The 24,135-nt window shown below is 41.2% G+C and overlaps 1 protein-coding gene across 12 annotated transcripts in view; it reads left to right on the plus strand.

The window, feature by feature from the left end:
- magi2a (membrane associated guanylate kinase, WW and PDZ domain containing 2a) overlaps window positions 1-23,420 on the plus strand; it is a 265,937-nt gene extending 242,517 nt beyond the window's left edge. For 4 of the 12 annotated variants that reach the window (XM_085252260.1, XM_085252263.1, XM_085252264.1 and 1 more), the window contains 10 exons: window positions 3,069-3,110; window positions 3,197-3,312; window positions 3,610-3,802; window positions 6,704-6,961; window positions 7,442-7,627; window positions 8,703-8,919; window positions 9,635-9,860; window positions 11,168-11,320; window positions 15,401-15,539; window positions 18,734-23,420. In XM_085252260.1, coding sequence (XP_085108386.1) covers window positions 3,069-3,110; window positions 3,197-3,312; window positions 3,610-3,802; window positions 6,704-6,961; window positions 7,442-7,627; window positions 8,703-8,919; window positions 9,635-9,860; window positions 11,168-11,320; window positions 15,401-15,539; window positions 18,734-19,455 — 2,252 coding nt within the window. In that variant the 3' untranslated portion in view covers window positions 19,456-23,420. Of the gene's footprint in view, window positions 1-3,068; window positions 3,111-3,196; window positions 3,313-3,609; window positions 3,803-6,703; window positions 6,962-7,441; window positions 7,628-8,702; window positions 8,920-9,634; window positions 9,861-11,167; window positions 11,321-15,400; window positions 15,540-15,825; window positions 15,937-18,733 lie in introns of all 12 variants that reach the window. The other 8 variants (XM_085252261.1, XM_085252271.1, XM_085252262.1 and 5 more) reach the window with 6 other exon arrangements.
- Window positions 23,421-24,135: the final 715 nt, after the last annotated feature.

The following is a 24,135-nucleotide window of genomic DNA, read 5'->3' on the forward strand; positions in this document are numbered from 1 at the left end:
TTGCTGACCTCTTTCTTCAGAGCTGAAGATCTGTGTCTGAACTTTCCACACAATAACCACGAGTATAAAATAAAAATCAGAAGCTGTGTAGATAACTAGAAATACTGATCATTGTAAACTGAGAAGTGTCCCTGAATAATCAGACAGGTGCTTCTGCACAGTTATATTTCCATCCTGTGACTTGTAAAATTATAAAATTCTACATATTATTGCGATTGTGCATACATCATTCTTTTGCTCAATTGAGCATTTTAATCAGTAGAAAGTAGGACATGCTTTTTATGCACATTTGTATTTGCAGAATAAGGATTTTAGTAACATCACAGATCTATATTATCATAGCACACAGGTACTAGAATTAGTTTTCTTAAATTCTGTAACGAGACATTTACACTAAATATTATTGTGTTTCTTTCACATTATTTCACATCATCATTTCACATTCTTTCCTACTTGAAAGTAAAATGTGTTTCTGGGAAACATAGTGAAATACGGATTATGTTGAGTTGGCTTTTCCACTCTCACAGTGGTGTGTAAGCCAGTTTCTTCACTGATTCTCTTTAGAGGTTAACATCTGCCTTGCATATAACTGATAACAGGTCTCATGGATTCATGGCTTGACAGTATCTTTCCTCTGGTTTATTGGAGGATATTGCTATAGTAAAGTTACAGTAAAGTTTTTATTGTTAAGGCTGCTGTATATGAGGTACCTGCTATTCAAGAGGACACGGCTGTCAGAAAGTCTTCTCATCAAATCTTCCTGTTTCGCTCACTGTCGCTTCCTCCTCTTCTGTGGCGGATGCCGTGATCACTGCTGCCTTCCTCTCAGTAAAGGTCAGGGGTTGTGCCTGGTAATGCTCAGTAGGAAAAACACACAGACAGATTTTAGCAGTGCTCCATTTGACCGCCTCACTGGTGTAGGTAAAGCTGGGTGTGACCTTTTATTTAGCATCACAACCTCAGGCCAGCCCAGACTCCGTCAGCTGTGGTTAAGTTCAGTCTTCTCTGACCCTTAATAAATTAATGTCAGCGATTACATAAACAGACTGAGGTATAGGATCAGGTATTTCAAACTCTTTAGCATACATTCTCAGCTTTATGAGCCTGTATTAAAAATGGTCACAGTAGGTTTTGTGGGTTATTCAGTGTGACAGGGAAAAGCAGGTGTTCCTGTTTTGTTGTGTTTTCTTAAATATAATTTGACAGTTTCATACGCATTAAAGTCAAAGACACTTCAAAGACGGACATGTGAGATCCTGAGTGAATAAATCCCAAGCAGGCTGCATTGCTTGAAACCACTCGAGATTTTGTGTGCGTGTGTTTGTATCTTTGAAGAAGATTGTTCGAAGATTGTTTAGACCAGTGCTCCCAACCTTTTTTCATCTGACTACATCTACTACTGCAGCCCTGTCAGACGGACTCTAAAAACCTGTTCACAACATTCTTGATCTTTAAATCTGTTAAACTGAGCTTATTTTAAACTGCATCTAAACACTTTTGGCATAATTTTCAATTGTAGATAGTTATCTGATCCAGATGTCCTTACCTGTTAGCGTGTTATTTTAGCCATACGTCACTACTGCTCAGTTTAATAGCTGGTGACCAATTTCACCACTTTCGAGTTTTGTGTGTACAGTTTCGACCTTTTCTTTATTTTTTTCCATTATATTGTTGGCTGCACATCCATGATGAGAATCTTCTGTTACACTATATCCTGAAGTTGCATGATTGTAGATTGTTGGAGAAATAGATCTGGTGACTGTGGGGTCCAATTGCTCAAGAAACCAATTTGAGATGATTTGAACTTGGAGGCATGCCTGGAAGCAGAAATCAGGAGATGGGTACATTATGGTCATAAAGGGATGAACATGGTCAGCAGCAGTACTCAGGTAGGCTGCCGGGTTTCACTAATGGTCAGTGGGTACAAAGGGACTGAAAAGGTACAAAGAAATTATCCTCCACATCATTACACCACCAGCAGCAGCAGTCTGAGTTTTACGCTAAGTTTTGACCCCAACGTCTGAATGCTGCAGCAGAAATCGGGACTGATCAGACCAGGCAGCATTTTTCCAATCTTCTATTGTCAAGTTTTGGTGAGCCCGTGTGAAATGTAGCCTCAGCGTCTGAAGCTACAAGTGGCACCAGGTACGGTCTTCTGCTGCTGTAACCCATCTGCTTAAAGGTTCACATGTTGTAGATTCTCCACGTCTACATGCCAACATGTATTGAGTGGCTGCCATGTGATTGGCTGATTAGATATTTGCAAAGTTATTCAAGTCCAGAGGAACAGGTGTACTCCTTATAAAGTGGCCAGTAAGTGCATTTCGATGTAAAGTTTTGTTAACAGCATTGTTTATTTGTTCATGCTATCTAGTCAGCCAACCTGTTCGACTTTTTCGGGTTTACTCCATTAATTAATTCAAGCTAACAGTGAGCTAATATTATAAACTACCCCCAAAAATACAGATATACTTGAACCTATTTCCTGAATTTGATGTTTTTGAGTGTAGAAATTGACTTTGTAATTTTGATTGTTCTTAAAATATAAAGAAAAAATATAGACATACTGAAGAAATCCACCACTTCTCTATAAACAGAACTGTATATTTGTGGTAATAGCTGCCTCGCTCTGCTCACCTGTAGTCCTGATTCTTTTTCTCATCATTCCTGTGGAGTCGCAGCAGAGCGCTCACTATGATTAAAACACTTACAACTGGAATCAATTTTTCATTCACAGCCACTTGTCTGTGGTTGAGTTCATTTCACTACTTTTGCACATCATGGCGTCGTGCAAAGCTCCTGATTGCAGATCAGTGCTTGCACCCCACCTCACGCTGTAAATAAGGGATGGGTATATTACACGCTGTAAGCACTTCCCGACTTTTATGGATGATGCTGAAATTCTGCAGTGACATAATGCTGAGGCAGGGCCTTTCTGCCTTGTTTCTAGCCTTTATGGGAGCGTCTGTGTTTACTGGTGTACTCTTTGGATGTGTATGAGCATTTTTTTGTGCATTTTGCATTGTTTACAGGGACATCCTGTCCTTTGTCTTCATCTTTTAATCTAGATCCTGGGCAGCCAAGGACTGTTTTCCCTCTGGACTCTTCAGGTAAACACATACTCCTTACAGCGACGCTGGAGCTCCGCACACTGTCAGGCCAGGACTTTAATTATTTTCCTCTTGTTTTGCCTCAGGAGGAGAGTACCAGGACATCGAGGTCCACCTGCGCCGACAGAAGTCCGGGTTCGGTTTCCGGGTGCTGGGCGGGGATGAGGCGGGGCAGCCTGTGAGTCCGGAGACGCGTGAGAAGGCTCGTATGGCAGTGGGCGTGGAACCCTGTCATTTTCTCCTCTCTTAACCCACTACACACACTGTGAACACCTAACCTGACCTTTGCCCCCTGAGAGAGTGCTGGCTGTGGCTGCTTTGGTGTTTATTGCTGTTTTTTACTGTAACACAACAATATTTTAGCCATGTAACTGAGTTATTAATGTGTCAGTATAACAACCACTTAACACCCACTTGCATGTGACCCACACAGTCTACACTCCGGAGTCTCGGGGCTTATGAGTCCGAAATCTTTCTGACAGCCTGCGTTTAAAAACAGATTCTCATCGGGGCGATCATCGAGAAGAGTCCAGCGGATCTAGATGGGCGCCTGCGGCCCGGCGATGAGCTGCTGTTTGTTGATGGAATCCCAGTGGTGGGGAAGCCACACAGATATGTCATTGACCTGATGCACGGGGCAGCACGTACCGGCCAGGTGAATCTGGTTATCAGGAGGAGGGTTCAGGCGGCAGGTGAGGAAACAGCAGAGTCATCAATCTGGGATTCCTTCTTTATAGATTGTTTTAATCCACTGTTTAACACAGCATAAATGTACTGCTCTGGATTATAAAAGTGTGCAGCGTGCCTCTCCTCTGTCTGTTCTCGTCCTCCTCTATTACCTCTCCTGGTCTCATTCATGTCCTGTAATGATTCAGGTTTAATTAGTCAGAAAACCGAACCACTAATCTCTGAGTAATTATGCTGAAGCCTCTCTGAAAAACACATTAGCACACCTGCGCTCTCACGCACACACATTTCTCGCTCCCTTTCCTTACTTGAGTTTCTTTACCGTGGAGACTGAGCTGGCGCTTCTTCCTCTGAACTACAGCCTGTCCTGTTCTCATTATTACGCCCTCCACCACACACATGCACATGTTCCTCTCACCAATCAAATTCTTCCCACTCTAGTCCGCCCTGTCTGTCAATTTCTTCTCCACCAAAGGCTACAGTCTGACTCATGCCTGGCCTCTTGTGTGGCCCTTACTTCCATCCTAATTGTCTGACTCCCACTCGCACTTTACGAAGTATCAGACTCTCTCTGCTCCGAGCTCACACTTTAGCCCGCACCCAGTAACCCACATTTTGCACAAATCATTGGCTTTTTTCACTATTTTCCTCCTCATGTGATAATAATTTGTGCACTCATTGGGTAAAGAAATACTAAATGTGGGCTCAAACCTTTTAATGATAACAAAGCTTGTCATAGCCTCACATTTACAGTTTAAATCCTGAACTGTTTAACTACAGAAGAGCGCAGCCCCACTTACTAGTGAACTATGAAAACAACACTGGGTTCGATCAGTCAGTGTGCCAGAGTGCATATGCACACTTTTGTCAGTGTATGCTAGAGGTGCTAGAAGCTACTTTAGCTGTGGTCAGATTGACATAAGGCAGCGTTTTAATGATGTGTTTTGAATTGCTGTCCTATGTTCGCTTCTTGATTCTTCACAGGGATGAGGTCTAGTTCCAGCTTAGGGGGGAAGATGAAAAACACTTTGCTGGCAAAACTGTGTAGATTTTCCACATGCAAAATGATCTTTGGATTCTATGAAAGTAACTCTGTATCCTGCTGATATTTTTTTCTAGTTAGGAATCTTTAGCTTCTTTGAAGGGGACTTTTATGCTTTCACTTATTTTATGTCACTTGAACATTTCAAAACTGTGGATGATCATATTAAAGTTGGGGGATCCTGTGAATCAAGCAAAGCTACTCTAGTATAGTGCAAAAGCAATATAGAGATGGACATTTCTGTATTGTACATGGAAAAATGTAACAGTGACACTACTTCAAAGTGTCACAACACTGCTTTATCACTGGATTGTGAGTAGAAGAATTAAAGAAGCAGGAAACAAAGAATTAAACTGTTCCAGGAGCTCCCTGGAATCCACCTGGGGATTTCTATGATCCTCCAACAGCATCTCATGGAAATATATGTAGAGATCGCTCATGCCTCCAGCCTTGTTGCTATGCGCACACCTGGTTACAAAACCTGTAAGGTGCACCAGCTGTTTGTAACATCATTTTTGGGATGAGATGCCGTTCTCAAGAGCAGTAGTAGCGAGCATGAACTGCACTGATAGAAGGTAACAAGAGTTTAAAGGTACTTTAATTCATTTAAGAACTTAATATTGTATTATTCAGCGCACCACAATAATTTGACACCTGGAGTCACCTGCAAATAAAGGATTTCACGATCTTATTAAATGCAGCAAATTGTTAAGGATCAAATTACTGAAGAAAAAAATTATTTTTGTTCTTACTGTGTTTCAGAAGTCTAAATTGTAAGCTGCTAACTGCTACACTTTTCTGATGGTTTACTTAAAATAGCAATGTGAGGGCTAGAGGGTTACATCATCAAAAAAAATAAAAAATCCACACACGAAAAAAGCTGCCTTATTTGAATGCTGCGACACAGCAGGGTTGCCGTTGTAGAGAGGGTCCTGAAAAAAACTCCATCTCAGCTGGCTGCAACAGGAAAATGCTCATTGTGCACTTTTGTATTATGAAGCAATGATGTATTTTTGATATGTTTTAGCTTGTGGCCTTCATCTGGATCATTAATGTATACATTGTAAGTGTTAATAGGGTTTGTAAGTCCTTTCCTCTCCCATTAGGCTCCTTAAGGTCTCCGATGTCTTAAAATATCTTAAATAAGCATTTACATTTTTATAATTATAATGAGCTTTGAAAGTCATGTTTGAAATAAAGATATGACCACCTTTATTCTTCAGCACCTCCTGTAAGCCTTCTTGGAATTCCTTTAAGTAGACTTCAGGAATAGTTCTCCAGGCTTCTTGAAGGACATCCAAAGCTCTTCTTTGGATGTTGTCTTTACTTTGTTCTGTTCTCTGTCAAGATGATCCGACACTGCGTCCTCTTAGGTCTCCGTAGAGGTCTGTGCATGACTGATAGTTTCACCTGTGGTTTTTTTTCTATCCAGGTATACTATTACTGCATTGGCAGTGTGTTTGGGATCAGTATTATACTGAAAAATTAAGTCGTTGCCAATTAGATGCTTTCCAGATGGTTTAAAGCTGACAATACTTTTCGTTGTTCGTAATTTCATCAATTTTGACAAAGATTTCCTAACAGGTTTTTCTTCTTTGTTCAGGAGGTGACTTGCAGATCCTTTTCATCTGCTTTAGATAGTTTTTTTCTTTTGTCCTCCAATTGTGCAGTTCACTCAACCTTTAAGAATTCACTTCACACCAAGTTGAGATATGTCAGGTTTAGGGCTAACAGCTCTTTAAGATTCACCTTGTTGGTGCAAACATACAATTTTATGCCTTTGACATTAATCTGCACATTTGGGAAGGGTTCTCAAACTCAGCTACATACCTCTGTTCTGATTCCTCTCTGCGTCGCCCTACAGGCGAGTCTTGTCCAGAAAACGGCCGCAGCCCAGGTTCTGTCTCCACGCAGCACAGCTCCCCACGTAGTGACTTCACGTATGGCAACAGCACCAGCACACCCCAGGCTCCCAACGCTGGCATGGGCAACACCGGTGCTACTTCAGACGGGATCTCGAACACACAACCAAGCGATGTCATAATCAGCCGAAAGGAGAGCGAGGGCTTCGGTTTCGTCATCATCAGCTCGCTCAACCGGCCTGAGGCGGCCACAACTAACAGTGAGTCCAGTGATTATTAAAGAGTCAAGTAGGTGCTTAAGCATCATCAGTCATTCTCTGCTTAGCATAACAACTGCTTCAAGTGCTAAACATTGTGGCAAAGCTCATAGATGCTTGTCAATAATCAGGTAGTCTCTTTATAGTGTGAAGAAAACTTATTGGTTAGGGTAGGCAAGGTCACGGCTTGGTAAAAAGTGAAGCGCCTCTCATTCTAGCTCCTCAATTATACATGCCCTCCCACAGCACGTCAGTCACACACATATCTGGCGCACTGCTCTGAGCATCAGTGCATCGCCCCCACACACATGAAGAAAAACTGGATGCCTTACGTAAGCCTGAGGTGAATAGCAAAATGAGAGAGGCAGAGACACGTTCAGTCAGTCAGGCAGTGAGTGGTGTGTGAGCACAGACTAGCGTAATCCTCCAATCTGCTGCCGAGCGCGTCTTTACCCGCTGTTGCGTGTGTGAATGCTCCAACAGCTGTGCCCCACAAAATTGGCCGCATCATCGAGGGCAGCCCGGCAGACCGCTGCGGGAAGCTGAAGGTGGGAGACAGGATACTGGCGGTGAACAACCAGTCCATCGTCAACATGCCGCACGCTGACATCGTTAAGCTGATCAAAGATGCAGGCCTTAGTGTCACCCTGAGGATCATACCACAGGAAGGTGAGACATGGACACACACGCACACAAAACACCTGCTGACGGTGATTCATGACAGATATTGAATTAGCTTTGTTAAATGAAAGCTGCAAAGCCTTGTGTCACATTCACAAGCCAGTCATACTCTGTTTTTATGACACCTCTGCATGCAGATGCTTGGAACAGAAGTGCACGTCTCTAACAATAACACTAATACAGAACACACTCCGGCTGTGTCACTGAGAAATGTGTTCCCTTCTCCCATTTACCAAGTGATTCTTTTCATTTGTTGCTTTTGAGAAAGATTTCAATTCAACAAGAGACTCTTAACTACTCACAATAAACTTGAATCACAGCAACCAAGGCTGCCGAGAAAGGATTTTCTTTTTGCATCACTTCCCACTGATATTCCACTGACATTTGTATTCCCATTAGTTTGAAATACCTGTAGATTTTTGACCACTGTTAGTGGGCCCAATAAGGGATGCACATTACAATGAGGAGTAAGCGAGACTCACTGATGATCAAAACCGGAAAAAAACACACACTTTCACCAAATGATTACACAATAGACTTTGATAAAGCTGCAGTTGTGTTGCTAGATAGATTTAAACCCATTGTACTTCTCCACTGCTGGCCAATCACAGCAAGAAGCAGCTGAGGATATTGTGTAGCCATAGAAATTGCCAACCCTGGCAGTAGTTGTGTTTTATTTAAAATAGAAAATAAAGGTCTACATATCAATATTTTTTATTAAGAATTATTCAAATCAAGAACACTTTCACCACCACCCAGCTTTAATCGGCCGCTTGATTTTTTTTCAGGCCATTGTTTCATTTCTGTCATAGTAAATAAAGTGAAGACTCAAATATGCCCTTAGGCATGTGGTGAAAACCTAAACAGGAATCTCCTTTTCCGCTCAGATTTAGCAGTTGAAAAGAAATAAATAGCGCCGTTACTCCAGCAGATCAACTTTATCAGAGGACAATAGGTTTGCTGTGCTGCCCTCAAGTGGCCAAGACAATCAAGTTATAGTGACAAGACAGCCTTAGCTGATACCTTATGGTTTGATTTTCTTACATCACATTCTGTTTTTCAGAGGTGAGCAATCCTCCATCAGCCCCCAGCTCGGAGAAGCAGAGCCCCATGGCTCACCAGCACAGCCCTAAGGCCCAGCTAAACACTGCAGCCTCCCTGTCTAACCAAGCAGTGACAGAACCGAGCCCCTCTGCCAGCCAGCCCAACCCCATGCCCCACCAGAGCCCTGTGACTCAGCTTCCTGCCCCGACACCTCAGACCTACACCCACGAGAGCAGGTAAGAGTCGGTTTACAAGCAGCTGCCTTGATTTTTTTTTTTTATGACGCAGTGAAGCATTTTTTATAGACTAGCTCTTTATCTGCCACTGGGGTGAAACACCGTTCCTCTGGGAATAAAGGTACCCTGAGCGAGTCAGATATCTCCTTTCTCTTTCTCTTCACCTTGCGCTCGAGCCTCTCTCTTCTCCCCTTTTCAGTTTCTTTTTCCAGCTTCATCTTTGTCTCTCTTATTGTCCCTTCTCTTTGTTCATCTCTCACGCTCGCTCACTATTTTGTTGTATAACATCACTTAACTCTTATGGAGTGCTAAATTATTTACATAAATTGCTTCTTTATCGAGATCTGTTGAATATTTTACCAAGAACTACAGGGGTCCCAAAATTTACAGCCTCATTTCCTTTCCCTCTGCTTTACACAGTATTCAGATATCTTTGCACTCATCAGCGTGAGAGAGAGTTTGTTTTTATTATAAACATTTTATGTGATGTTTAATTTCCTCACTTAAGTTGTGTTTAATGGTTGTCATTTCAAAACTAAAAACAAGCCATTTCTGTCAGCGCCGGATGACCCAGCAGTTTGTTAGAGATGGGGTTTCTTTTGTTTGCTAAGCACGCTGAAAGATAACACGAGTAATCTTCCATGTCCAAAGGTGGTGATGACAGCTGTAGGAATCCTCCCTGGAAGTTCCTCCTTCATTCTCATTGGTCTGTTAGTTACAGGTCTGAGGTGAAGGCGAGGCAAGATGTTAAACCAGACATCCGACAGCCACCATTCACAGACTACCGACAGCCGCCGGTGGACTACCGGCACCCTCCCGTGGCAGACTACCGGCAGCCGCCCACGTTGGATTACAGACACCCGCCTCTGCTGGACTATCGACAGCTAGCCACAGATGCTAGACAATTTGCCATCCCAGAGTACCGAATGCCACCAGTTCAAGTAAGGAAGGACTTTGCCTTGAGGATGAGAGTGACTCATCCTTCAACAGACTCTTTTCTGAAGGTCAAATCATACAGGATTGTCAATATGAACATTGATATTTGAAATCTAGGACATAATCATATCATATCAGTCCCCTACAGCTCTACGGAGCCTTTTTAGTATCTGTTAACTCTTTTTCTTTCAATTTTATCTCTGCTATCTGTGCACAAATCCAATTAAGAGCCAGACATGAGTTGGTGAAAACCTAAAACTGAGCACAGCGTTCGTTCAGGCAGGTCACAAAGTTGAGCTCAGCCTGCAATCCTGCATGATCAGCTGATGACAGCTGAGCTCAGTGCCAGCTTACAGGAGCTAATGGCTCAGCTGGTACCCCTGTACACATCCAACTGACCAAATCTTAGGCCTGCCTACAGATGCCAAGTCATTTTGCGGCACACTTACAACACAGCTCCTACTTTTCATGCTGCATATCTGTTCTCTGTGCTCCATTATGTATGGACTGTCTTCCTGCTGCTGTTTGCACTAATACAAACTCCTCCATAGAAGGGAAACGGGCTCCCAGCACAGAGCTGTACCACCACTTATAAATTATTGCAGGTGTAAAGAAACCTTCCTTCTCCTTACTGAGCAGGTTAAAGGAGAGCGATAAATGGACTTAAAGTTGTATGGTGGCCATAAATATGACAAAAAATTGCCAATATTTCACCAATGATATTTTGGATGTGTAAATAAGAAACTACTTCCTAACAAGTAAACTTAAAATTTGAGCTGTATATCAACCTTGTGTTCACAGCTCAGCTGCCAGTGGCCAATAAATGTATAAATACTTCTAAATTTGGTTGGTGATCAGGGACATGCTGAGAGGAACATTTTAAAGTTACAAATTCAGGGTCTAAAATAATGTTTTAGGGCTCACATGGTGAAAAAGCTGTTACGTGGCACTGAATTACCTCAAACATATTTTTCATTGCACAGTCTCTTGTACAATAATGTAGTAAAATATATTTCCAGAGAGATTGTTTTTCTATTATATTCTAAGCTTGTTTCTAGATATTTTGAGTTTTTGTATAAACCCTTTGTTTTTCTATTTAAAGCTGGTTTTGTCTGTCAAAGTAAATGCCGTGTTATTTCTCAAAACCTCATGTATTGAAGCTAAAGTTTTGGTCTTATTAGCACCTCCCCCATTGCTTTTGCTCCGTTCTCCTTCAAAAAAACTATTATTGGAGACAATTTTCTGCAGTCATAGTCTGTTTTGTGCTCGAGTACGACTGCATCTGATCATGCGTGATCTCTGCTTGTCTCAGCTTACACAGGACTTCGACTTCTTCACAGTGGAGCTGGAGAAGAGCGTGAAGGGCTTCGGTTTTAGCATCCGTGGAGGGCGGGAGTACAAAATGGACCTCTTTGTCCTACGACTCGCAGAGGACGGGCCGGCCATTCGCAACGGGAGGATGAGGGTAGGGTTTGATGACATCATTTCCTTTAAGAAAGCGATTACCCCATCGTTAAAAGTTAAGCTGCTTTCAATGCATTACACGGTGTTGTCTGTAATTGTCTGATGTTATCAACGCTGCAACTGCAACTTTTTTTTGTGCCAGCTAAGAAATAATCTGTCAAAATAACTTATGTATGAGATGGTTTGTCCTTCTGATGCTGATCGCAAGTTTGTCTCCTCCCAAATTCCCAAAACTTAACTTCTTCCTTTTGTTTAGCATCAGGTGATATTCAGCAGGTTAAAGACAGATTTAATCATTTAATGGGGCCATCATGATGTCATGTGTTTGATGGTCTCCACAGCTACACAGTTATCCTTTTAGCTAAAAAAACAAAGCAGCACACACATTTTCTGAATTACATATATATATGTAATAACAATAAATCCAGTGGAAATGAAAATAAAACCCTTCCACTTCCCCAGCAGCTTTTCTGTCTTTGGCGTTTCCCTCAGTCCTGTTTTCTTTTTCTTGCATGTCCTCCGATTCTTACATCTGCGGCTGTTAGCCTCAGTATGCACTACAGTGCTTATCTGTAATGAACCTGTCAAAGATAATGGTGTAAAATGCCCCTGAGGGAGATATTACTTTTCCTTTTCTGTGTTGTAATCGTTGTAGTCCAGTGGCTCCAGACGGACGTGGAAAAGGAAGCAGGAATACTTGTGGAGCTCTACTTAAAATCAGTAAACAAACTGCTGTGAAGTAGTGATAGTTTCTTTTTAAGTATTTAGTATTAAACAAAGAAAGTGAGAAAGAAAAAGTCAAACTGATTACCAGTAAAGTTTCTGGACATAAAAAAAACTCCTATGACAGGTTTCATGTTGTACCAATTAACTGATGTAGCAGTCTACTACAGTAAGTTACATTTTAAGTTGGAAAGAGCTGCATTCAGTTCTCATTAAACATGGAAGTAACTAACACATTAGTTTAGAGTGCTTTGTTGAAGCCTCAAGTTGAGCATTTTGAAGTAGATGTGGACGAGTGACGTGTGGATCTGACAAACAAAAAAAAAGGACAAGTTCACATGAATAACTGTGTCAGTGAGAAGGTAGGCGCGCCCTACAGCAAACCCTGGTTTGATTGATTTTTTTGACTCTAACTGGAGCCACGCTTTGCACAATTAAATGTGTTTATCAAATACTCAAAACAAAAACAATGCCATGTTCAAAGTCATTTAAATCCCCTTTCTTGCCCATTTTGATGACCATTCAAGCAGGTTGCCTTGATCGTGTCTGCATACCTCAGTACACTGAGTCGGTGCCATGTGATTGGCTGATTCGATATTTCGGTTAAAACGCAGTTGAACAGGTGTACATAATAAACTGGTTAGTTTCAGTTGTTACCAAATAAAGCAAAATATAAAATGTACAAAACAGAAGTTTTACAAACCCGAGAGGGCACCTATGCGGTCACCCTCTCGGGTTAATTTTGAACTGTAAAGTTTTATTTTGTGTCCTAATGACATGTAAAATAAGTAAATAAAGCCAATGCCCCAGGATTTTACTTAAGTAGACGCATGTATGCGCTTCATATTTGTCACCGTTGATTGATCAAACAGTGTAAGCCGTGTGATCCCTCCTCCAGCAATCCACGTATCCACACCGCTGCATGCGGCGAGGAATCAATCTGCATTTAACTTAAGCAAATGCGAGACAGTAGTTAAAAAGCATGGCTGTCACTGTGGATTTGAGTAGCGCTTTAACATACTCAGGTGTGGAAACCAAAAAGCCCACATGCTCTGTGACTCCCTGCAGTCACTCTGACATTTTGAGTTTGAGCCAAGTAGTTTCTACTCAACAGGCTCTTAAAAAGGAGGAAAAAAAACCCTCTTGCGAACAAAATAATCAGCAACAAGGAGCGCTTACAATTTCTAACAGGTTTGTTTTTTTTAGGTTAAATGTCACTGTAGATGCTGTTAAGAAAATTGTATGAAGTGATTGATTTTTACCGATAATCATTCAGCACATTTAATTACTTCTCCGAGCTTCGCTCCCATCTCCTGCTTTTTGAGCTCACGTGCTGTCCATTCAGCTTTCTTTCCCTCTTTATTAAAGATGAAAATGGAGATCACTCTCTGCTGCTGTTAGGGGCTGAGGTTTAATGAGAACAGTCTTGGCTTCCACCTCTTCAGACCACTGTAATGACACGTAATGACTCCCCCTCTCTTGACTCTAGTCCACTCCTAACTTTAAAATTACCCTCCTACCATTACTGGGAGACTTCTCCATTTGTTAGTGTAATTGGCTCAGCATGTTTTGTCCTGTTCCTCATGATTTCTCCCATTAGTGAACCTCAGGGCCCTCACATGAAGGGCTTTGAAGTGTTTCATATTTGAGCCATCCTCACATACACCAAGGAGTGGTCACATAAAGAAGGGATAGGCCTGGGAATATTAACTTTAGGTTTTAGCTGAGCTGCTGCTGTTATGATTATTTTATACACTTAACAACCAGTGTATTATGTATTCCTCTTCAACTGCTCATTAACACCTCATTAACACAGATATCTAAACAACCAATCAGATAGCAGCAGCCCAATGCATGTAGTTATATAGACATGATCAAAACAAGTCTTGGTTCTAGCTCCTGCTGCTGCTGCTGGTGGTGTAATAACCACAGTGTCCCCAGCAGTAACCAGATGACACACCATGTCACAAAGCTCAAATCATCTCAAACTGGTTGCTTGAATATGAAACTGTACTCAAATGGCCTCCCCAGGCACCAGATCTCAAGCGACTATAGCACCTTTGGATGTAGTGGAACGGGAAAGTCTTAATAAGGATCAAAATCTGTGGAGAATGTTTCCAATACCTTAAAACAGCTCTGAAGGCAAAAGTTCAGAAATCCAATCCAGTACTATTAAGGCGTAACTAATAAAGGGGCCAGTGATTGTAAATCTGTATTGATCCTTATAAACTCACAAGGAAACATTTCATACAAATAGCAAGGGTCATCTAATCATTTAGATTTATCTGCTCCATTCTTACTGCTTTGTTTTGGATTGATTGAGGGCAGTTTGGTTTTCCCTTCAGTGGTCATTGAGCTTTATTGATACTCCGTCTAATCGATGCACACAGCTTCAGACTTGTTCCAGTGGTTGCTGTATTTGGCTGTTCTGAATACAGCCAGCAAAGTATTTATCGATCACAGAACAAAGCTGCCCTAAGTTCATGGCTGAAAAAATACTTCTTCTTTCTTTCAAACAGAAGCAGGTTGACAGTTTCTAGACTGCGTTTGATTTATTCAATTATATTATAGGTGTAGTTGTTACCTTTGTGAGGCCTATGTCTTCAAGCCTACCACTACATTGTTTGATGACTGTAACTAATTTAATGTTCTATGTAATTTTGTTACATTGGTACAATGCAAAATGTTTAATTTAATGGAATCTGATCAAATCAGATTTACTTCGCTGATATACATTTAGTTTATACAAAGCACATTTTTTCAATGACAAATCATTTCAATGAATGCCTTTGATTTTATATGTTTCAGTTGCATTTTACTCTAAATTACTGCTTCATGTTTATTGATGTTGAAGAGTCATTTCCGAGTGTATGTCATGAAGAAAAATTAAATGACAAAAAAGGGCGTGATCTGAAAGCAAGGATGGAAGATAAATGCTGTGTATGAATGTTCTGGTCTGTTGCACAGCAAAGATGATGCAAACAATTTAATAACAAGAGACCAAGCAACCACAAAAGTAGGAAAATAGGGCTATATATCAGACTTGCTTTTTGGTGGCTTACAGTTACACACATGACACATCACTGATGTATCCCTAAATTGTCACTAATCAAATAAAGGCAAAAATGCCTAAAAGCACTATTTAAAAACCATCCATACGTTTAGTCTAAAGCAAATAAACCCCAGTCTACAATCCAGAAAGATTTTGCTTAGCTTTGGTTTAGATTTAGCATGTGACCAAAAGCTGTAAGCATATTGTTATAACTAAAATGTCTTATTGATTTGACCTTGCAAGGAAAGTACAAACAGACTTCTTAGCTTCTTTCTTTGTTTTCTTTGCAAACTTTCTGACATGCAGGTTGGGGACCAGATCATTGAGATCAATGGGGAGAGCACTCGGGACATGACCCATGCTAGGGCTATCGAGCTCATCAAGTCTGGGGGCAGGCGGGTTCGTCTCCTCCTAAAGAGGGGTACAGGGCAGGTCCCAGAGTACGGTAAGGTTCTAGACTTTAAATTATTTGTCTCTCAGATCATTTCTTTCTTAACACGTAGTATTTTTTTCACTGTTAATCTAGTATCACATCGACTCTTAGTAATATTAATCTGACATGCATTTTTATTCATATTGTATCTTCTGCCTCTGTAGCCGTCATCCTTTTGTATTTAATCTCTTAGTTCTGTATTTCACTGTTGCTGTAAACTAATTGTCTCTTCTGTCTTAACTAACACTAGTTTATCTTCTGTCCATTTCAGTGATCTATCACTAATTGATTGGTCTAGGTTGTTACTTCCCCTTCTATAGGAATGGTATCTTCCAGTCTCTCCATGTGCATGAAAAGTGACACGCATGGCTCCCCCTATTTCTTCCTAACGGGCCACTCTAAAGACACGGTTTGTGACCATACGAATGTTTCTTTCTCTTCACTTAACCCTGGCTTTCTGTGCTTTGGTATTGTGCGTTGTTTTCACATCAAAACTTGTTTTATAACTTTGAAAAGCCCCAAACTCTTGAAGATTTTTCTTTTCTTTTCTGTTTTTTTGCTCCAGGAGTAATCAACAAAAATCACACCGAGCTGCAGGAGGTTCTAAAATTAGTGAACATAACTCTGTTCCTGACTGAAAGATAAATCAGCCACCAACAGCTACCTATGGGCTCAAAAATAAAGCTATATGAGCGTGCATCCTGAGCCAGCCAGGGGAAATGAACGTGAAATATTACAGCAGATTATTTACCCAGTAAAGTTTCAGCGCAGCATGAATTGAGCCTGGAAGGGGACATTTATTTGTATGACACTGCGGGCAGTAAAACTCCAATGCGTCACTCACTCCTGTGGCTTCTGCGTCAGCATGATGCTCACTTATCTGTTAACCCCCCTCTCTGTGAGGCTTATTCATCAACAACTGGCCTTGGTGGTCACCCCTGTCGCTCCCCCATGTCTGCCCTTCTCTGTTAGTCCCCTTCCAGCCCAGGTTTTAATCTCTCTGTGTGGAGAGCTTTTTTTAATACTTGCCTTGAGCTACAATCTTGAAACATGCACACAAGGAGTCCCGGTGTGGTCAGCCAGACAACACAGCACCCTATCTGTAGATAGCTACTGTTATCCGAGTTCCCCTGCAGCCTAGAAGCGATATTTTTTAACCCACATGGCCTAATCTGCGTGGGTTTGATTCAGCATTTAATCATTCCTAGTTTACAAGCAATTCATTTGCATACTGGAAGGTTATTCAAATCACGCGCTGTGATTAATTTGCCTATTTAAAGCATTAGCATACTAATGTTCAAAGGAGCGAGCTATTTTTGTTTCGGGTTGCTGTGAGATTTTTAAGGGTTTATGCAAAATAAAGCACCAAAAATCAAGAGTATAAACTGTGTGATGTAGCTGTGAGTATGAGCACAAATGTTATTTTGTGTTCATCTGCGTGGCGTTGAGATATTGAGTGCGCCCTTTCTAAGGGTATGCGTTTATCAAATTTATCAAAACTTACACTTAAGCTTGCTACTTAGGTGGTCAAAGTTATTTGCTACTTTTAGTAAAGAAACATGAAAGCAAACTATGTAAAAATAGCACTTAGCATGTTTCTGTTCAAAACTTTTCTTCTGTTTTGCGTAGTAATTTTCTCTTAAAAGCTTTTTGTCAGAAACAGAAATCAGTTCAGATACAGTTTTTGTATGCTGAGTAATACGTCCTGTGTAACTGCTGTAAACCCTCACACTAACTGCTCGGCACTAAACTGTAGACCTCAGCATTATATTTTGCTTCCAAGGACCCAGATGTTTAAAGTGGTCTTGAGCAGTAGTTCTCCGCTTTCTAAAGGTCTTTTTTCATTCATTTTCATTCCCGTCCTTTCAGGGGAATGTTTTTTTTGTTTGACTCATTCTAGCATTAAAAGGCATCTAACTCAAGGGATGAATCAGTGTTGTGTCTACACAGAACAGACTTTGTGAAGATCCAGTTTTAAATTGTAACTTTTGTTACTACCGGCCTGTCAGAAAAACATGATTTGTTGCAATTTCTTCAGCTAAATCTACCAAAACAAAAAGCCAAAATACCACAATTTGACAGGCATAAAACTGTATTACAAGGTTCAAACTTGGCATATTTCTGCGTGGTGTGCAGCATATTCTTAAAAGATTTGAGGAAACTGGACAAGTCCAGGACAAAAGAATAAATGGCACGCTTAAAAAACTGTCTACAGTAGAAGTCTGTAAAATACATTGCAGGCTCTGTCATGTTTTTTTAAGTTGGTATTTTTGTATGTATTTGGTATTTCCCCATTGCATTCCTCCCCTATTTATTTCACCCCAAAATCTTTTGTAAACATGAAAAATGTGTGGAAGTGTGAGTACTGTCACTGAAAGTGTTTTTAAATACATTCATTAATGAATTATAGTTTTTGTGAGTCAGAGAAGTGATCTTTGGCAGTATCTGAGCTCTATCTGATTCTGCTCTTGCTAAACGGTTAAAAATAAGCTTTTCAGATGATTTTGATAAGCACAGATCTAGGTATTTATTTTGTAATGTGCTAAAGTGACTCCGCTGAAATTTAGGGAGATTAAGTGATCCGACACTGTGAAGCTCCAGTTTGCTCAGAAATGACCTCCTGCTCGTCCTGCATTCAAAATGCTCCAGAGCTTCTTATAATTGGGCCTCATGGCGCCGGTGTAGCAAGCCTAGCCTCTGCCCCCTGCCTAGACCACTGAAAATGACTGATGGCCCAGGGACTGAGGCTCATCGGTGCGGAAACAGAAGCTAACAGTCTGTGAGAGTGGAGAGTTGTGGAGGAATGCACCGCAGATTCAATGCGGAAGCTACACCGATACAGAGTTCCTCCAGCTTTAGAGAAAAAGAGAGAGGCACTCTGCCCCTATGGTTTTCATTCTCACTAAAGCACCACCCTATTGGACACATCATCCATTTCATTAAACCTGTTTTCGATTTTCCGCCAACATTTTCGGTTGGCCAAGGCCTTTAAGAGAGTTATGGGAGGCAGATGGATGTTGTCTAAAAGTAGAGTTGCCCTGTGACACGTCTGAAAGTAGGTTATCGTCCTGTTCTGATATTTACCTCAGTGCTTCCAGCTTGTAGAATAGGCATGATTGCTGTAATGATTAGAGTTTATTTTTTTTAATGTTTTTGGGTGAGTGGTGTTGTTATGTTGTTATTGACTGCATCCATATGCATTCCAGACAATGCCGCCCCATGGGATGGTCGCCCTTCAGCCTCCCCAAGCCTGTCGGAAATAGCCCCTCCCATCGAAAGCCTTTCCATGTCATCGCCTTCATCTCATCTAGCCCCAGCCTCCGACCTTCCTCATCTGCCACCTCAGGATGTCCATCGAGACCCGGTGGCACGAGACAGCAGGACGGAGCATTCGAAGAGCCCCCAGAAAGCCGAGCTGCTAAACCCAGACCCAATCGGCCACGCGAGGAGAGCGGCTGCGACCAGCGGGAGCAGCAGAGCTAAGAAGGAGGGTGGCAGGTCCACCCACAAGGGCCTCAGGATGCAGCCAACTCCTGATGGGGAAGGGGGCAAGGACGGGCAGAGCGGAGAGCCTAAACCTTCCAGAAGCAACAGAGGAAGGTCCAAGGAGAGAAATACTAGGGACAATAGAGAGTCCACTCACTCTCCTAGCAGCTCTAAGCTCCCACACATTAACGGGAACAGCAGGGAAGATGTAGAGCGCTGGAGTGGAGCAAAGCAGGGGGAGCTGGAGCAGAGCAAGCCAAGGCCCAGGGAACTAGAAAGGGGCCAGGGAGAGAGCTGGCCTAGCCTACCCAACAAGAGCACCAGCAGCAGCAGCATCGCAGCGGGGAGGAAGGCCACAGTCTCTCCTGGACCTTGGAAGATCCCTGGATCAGACAAGCTGCCCAGCACCCTGCGCACAGGCACGTCCACTCTGAGCAGATAACCCCGCAGCTTCAGCAGAAAGCAGTGGCCACACTCATCTGAACTAAACCACCCCATCTGGATGAAAGTACCATTCTCACTCCCTCCTGTGCTCCTGCATCCCCTCATCGACCTGTTCTCCCATACAGTCAAAACCAAGAGGAGGGGGGCAGGGTGATCTGGACCACGTGTTTTTAAAGTTTTATTTATGGAACTGTATTTTAAATTATTTTGGAGAAACATATTTTACACCTACCACCTTAAGAACTGGAAAATCATCCAAGTTAACACACACACACACAAAAGAAGAGCAAATAGAGTCTTTGTGTAGCGTGGTGGGAATCATTTGTGGAGTAAATGAATTTTAAAGACCTCTATTTTGCTGAACTGAGGGGGGGGTGCAAACATGCAAATATAAACAACATAGCAGGAAGTAAATGTCGGATGGATTTTTTTATATATATCTACACAGTGGAGTCTATTTTATGAAAAGGAATGTTTAACGGATGTTTTTGAGGAGAGTGAATGGATCAAAGAGCGACCGCAGAAATAAAATCGACTCATCAGTAGAAACTTTGCCTTAACAGAGACTGTATTGGGCCTGAACCTGTCTTGAATAATCTATCAGATGGTTATAGACATAGATATATTATAACGAATATGAATATGTGGGAACATTTTGTAAATAAGATCATCTTTAAGTGAACATATAGAAATTCTAGTCTACAAATAAATGAGCGAAGCAGCACGACGTGCCCCGGATCTTTAGGTAGCTCCTTGCTCCTGCACACTCCTGTTCCGCCCTGCGATCACAGGTCTGGGTCTCAGCAAGCCTGCTGCGATCGACTGCACGGCCTGTTTGAATCACTCGGGCTTCAGTGGGAGTGTCTCTTCAATCTATTTTCCTTTCTTCTGTGCTTAACGATCAAAGCAATCTGCGACAGCGGTGTCCTGTCGGACACTGAGAGAAGGAGCTTGCGTGATACCAACGAAGGGGCAGAGTGCCTTAGACTGAGGACAAAAGGTTCAACCGTGAAAATACTGCAGAGGGTTCAACAGAGGCTGCTATACAACACCCACTCTACAGATATAAATATAAACTGCATTTCTTTAGTGTGACACGGTGAAATATATAATTTATTTCACAAGCTTATGTATGAAAATGAGTCCATTAGCAGAGGTATCCACGGTCCCTTTTTATTTGTGGTTCATCTCGGGTCATGATGCTTTTCATTACTGATTTCTTAATGAGGTCTGACACCAGTAATTTCCATGAAGAATTGCTTATATGAGATTGTGTAATCAAACGTCGCCACATGGCAGACAGAGCTTTGCACCCTAAACCAAACCAAATTAATAAAATCTGATATTAATTCAGTAGAGAATCAATCTCACCTTCTCAGAAGCTCGCTTGCATAACAATCTGCATCTCGAAGGAAGGACTGAATGCTCATGTGAACGTGACACTTTGTCAGCTGCTGAATTAAATTTCTTTTAAGAGATTCTGTCTACACTGTGTGATATTGAGACATATATATCCATGCCAAAGCTCTTTTGAGGGTTCCTGTTTTGTTTTTTTTTTTAAGCATTCCTGCCCAAGAATCTGACTGACTTTGAAGGCAACGCTTGTATTTCTATACATCAAGCTCGTAACTAGCTAAGCCCTGCCGCCTTTGGTAACTGCCACAGTTCCTGTCAAGCTTTCTATTCTTGCACAATGTTTGATAAAACGGTGACGCTAAGACTTCAAACGGCGCGTTCTTGATTACAGGCAGAGGTACTTGAAAGCAGCTTGACATTTAATGTCACAGGAGGGAAAGATTTTTAGGATGAAGACTGTCAGGTGAAGTTGGACAAAATGTCTCATCTGTCTCAGATAGCATTGCCTGAGGTTGCTGGAACATAAACTACACAAAAGTACAAAGGTTACGCTGATACTAATAAAGAGCGTTGGGGAAACTTGATTGAATTAGTAATTTTACAAAACAAACCTGTAAAAAGACAGAAGAGGTAACCTAGTAACCTTTGCAGCGTGCAAAGCTGCTCCTTTATGTTTGCTGACTGTCTCGGTTTTCATATAAGGTGCAATGATGAGTAAGAAAAGAATAAAATTTGATAAAAGTCAGTTCTTTTTTTTTTTTTTTACACAGTATTAATATTACTAAAATGTTTCAAAAGAAAAAGCTACTGCACTGAGGTCAAATATGCATATGCGTGTGTAAAAAGCTGTTTGCTAGCCTGTTAGCCACAACAGCATTAAAGTCATAATACCAGTATGTCAGTGTTATGTTCAGATAGCGGCACACTCATAAAGTGGCCAGAAAAAAATGTACTGGAGTCTAAAAATAAGCAACGGTAGCTGGTATTCAGTAGATAACAGTAAAAAAAAAAAGCTAAAAAAGTCCCCTCTTTCCTTTTGACAATAAAAACATCTTGGTTTATTTCCAGACTGCAATAAATTCCCATTTTAAATTGTGCATGCATAAAAGTGTCATCCACACTTTTATAGTCTGGAGAGGTGTTCAGTGTGGGTCTTAAATGTGAGCCTAGTGCGCAGCCAAAGCCGTCGCTGTTTATAACAATCAACAGTTCAGTTTTATTTTTCATTTTAAGTTATAACTAAAGTAGGACTAACGTTAATCCTAATCTTGAGTTAATAAATTAATAAAATCTCAAGATACCTCCATCAAAATATTCAGAAAAGACCTTTGAATTAAAAACTCGGTAATACTAAATGAAACCGAAAAGCCCTACAAAATAACCAAAATCCCTGTGATCAACCCACAGACTGACAGAAAAATGGGTGGGACTATTTCATTGCATTTATGGAACATTTATTTGTAGTTTCTGTAGTGAAAAACCCTCATGTAATTGGATTACATGAATCACTGCATCAAAACAAATGTTCAACTGCCAACAAGCTATAATAATAAAATAATGTTAAAAATACTAATTTAGTTACATGTAGTTCTCTGTTCCCCAACACTGTAAGTCACCCTGCAAAGGATTACAGATAAAGCATTAATTCCTTTTGCTATTGTTTTTAGTTTTGAGGCTAAATAACTGCACCGAGATATCACCCACCCTTAAACGTGCCAAACAGTAAGCACACCACACGCTGCATGAATCCAAAGCTTGACAGGGCTGCAGTGCATTCTTTGAGTCACTGAATGGCTGTTGAATGGGAGGAATCTAGCAAACTGTTAATTTTGAGTATTTTTCTCTGAATGAGAATCAAAGAGCCTAAGAAAAAAACAAAAAACCTCCTTTCCTTCTTCTGCTGAGGGACATACTGATAGTGTTTGAGTGAGCAGAGGGACACAAGTCATTATGTTTGCCGTTGTAATCCGTAATTACACACGCACTAAGCAGACTGACTTAAAAACACAATCCAACACAGAGGGTTTGAAATGGGAGGAATGGAGGAATCACCAGCCGGGAGCAAACAATTGAGCTTTTTCAGTCACTTGTAAAATGCCTCAGTTACACACCGTCACATCACACCCATTTAGTTGGACTACTCCTTTATTTTGTGACTTCAGATTTGAGCAGAAGCAGGGAAACGTGTGTCTTTTTTTGCTCTGCCTTTGCACAAATCACTGCTTTCCACATCTGAGCTGTCTCCATCGAGTCAAACTGTAAGTAGTTTTCTAGGGAAATTTTAAAAAGAAAAAAAAAACCTAGGGGTGTGTTAAAGTGTGTGTTTGAGAACAACAAAGACACGCTTTCGCACCACAATATAAACCCCGACAACCTGAGCGGCTCGGTATCACTGTGTAGTGTAATAGCAGTGTGTAGACCCTGAACAAATATCTCTATAAATATGACTCGGTGTACTATTGATGGTCACAAAGACTGTAAGTGGAGCAACTATTTTTATGAAATGCAACACTATGAATATATTAACTTTTGCAAAAATCTTGTTTACCTGTATGATATTCTGAAACGCTGTCAAAATAAACTAAACTCTTGACACAAGATGGGAAATTTCTTAGGATGTGCCGCTGTGTGAGTCCTTGTGGATGTATGGATGCTGTTTTTGTTTGCTCTGTTATGGCCGCAGAGGTTTCCAAATGCAAGATTTGATTAATCAACAAATAAGTTTTATATGTAAAATATTTTTAAAAATTGCCCAAAAAGGAGAGGGGAGTCAAGCAGTTAAATAATGCATAAACCAAACCACTAAACAAAGGATAAAGTAGATATGAAGAGTATAAGAGATTCCGCTTTGCCTTAATTCTTAATGGCATGGATTCAACAAGGTGCTGGAAAGGTTCCTCAGAGATTTTGGTCCATGTTGACATGAAAGCATCACACAGTTGAATCTTCTGTTTCACCACATCCCAAAGGTGCCCTACCAGATTCACATCTGGTAACTATACAGGCAATTTGAGTACAATGAACTCATCACGTCATGTTCAAGAAACCATGCTCTGCACCATTACGTCAGTACTGCCAGCCTGAACAGCTGATACAAGCCAAGATGTTTTCCCTGTTTTTGTGTTGTTTACCCAAAATTCTCATCCTTCATCCAAATGTATCATCTGAAATTCAAACTTGGATCAGGAAAGATTTTTCCAATCTTGCCAATTGTAGCTTGATTTCTTGTTCACCTGGTGTGATCTTCTGCTGTGGTATCCAATCTGCTTCGAGGCTCAATGTACCTTTGCTGTAATGAGTGGTTATGTGAGCTGAACTTTAG

The sequence above is a fragment of the Mchenga conophoros genome, linkage group LG17 (assembly GCF_057382185.1).
Source record: "Mchenga conophoros isolate Kocher_MC1m ecotype Shallow Benthic linkage group LG17, M_conophoros_male_GT1.1, whole genome shotgun sequence".
Classification (NCBI taxonomy): Eukaryota; Metazoa; Chordata; class Actinopteri; order Cichliformes; family Cichlidae; genus Mchenga; species Mchenga conophoros.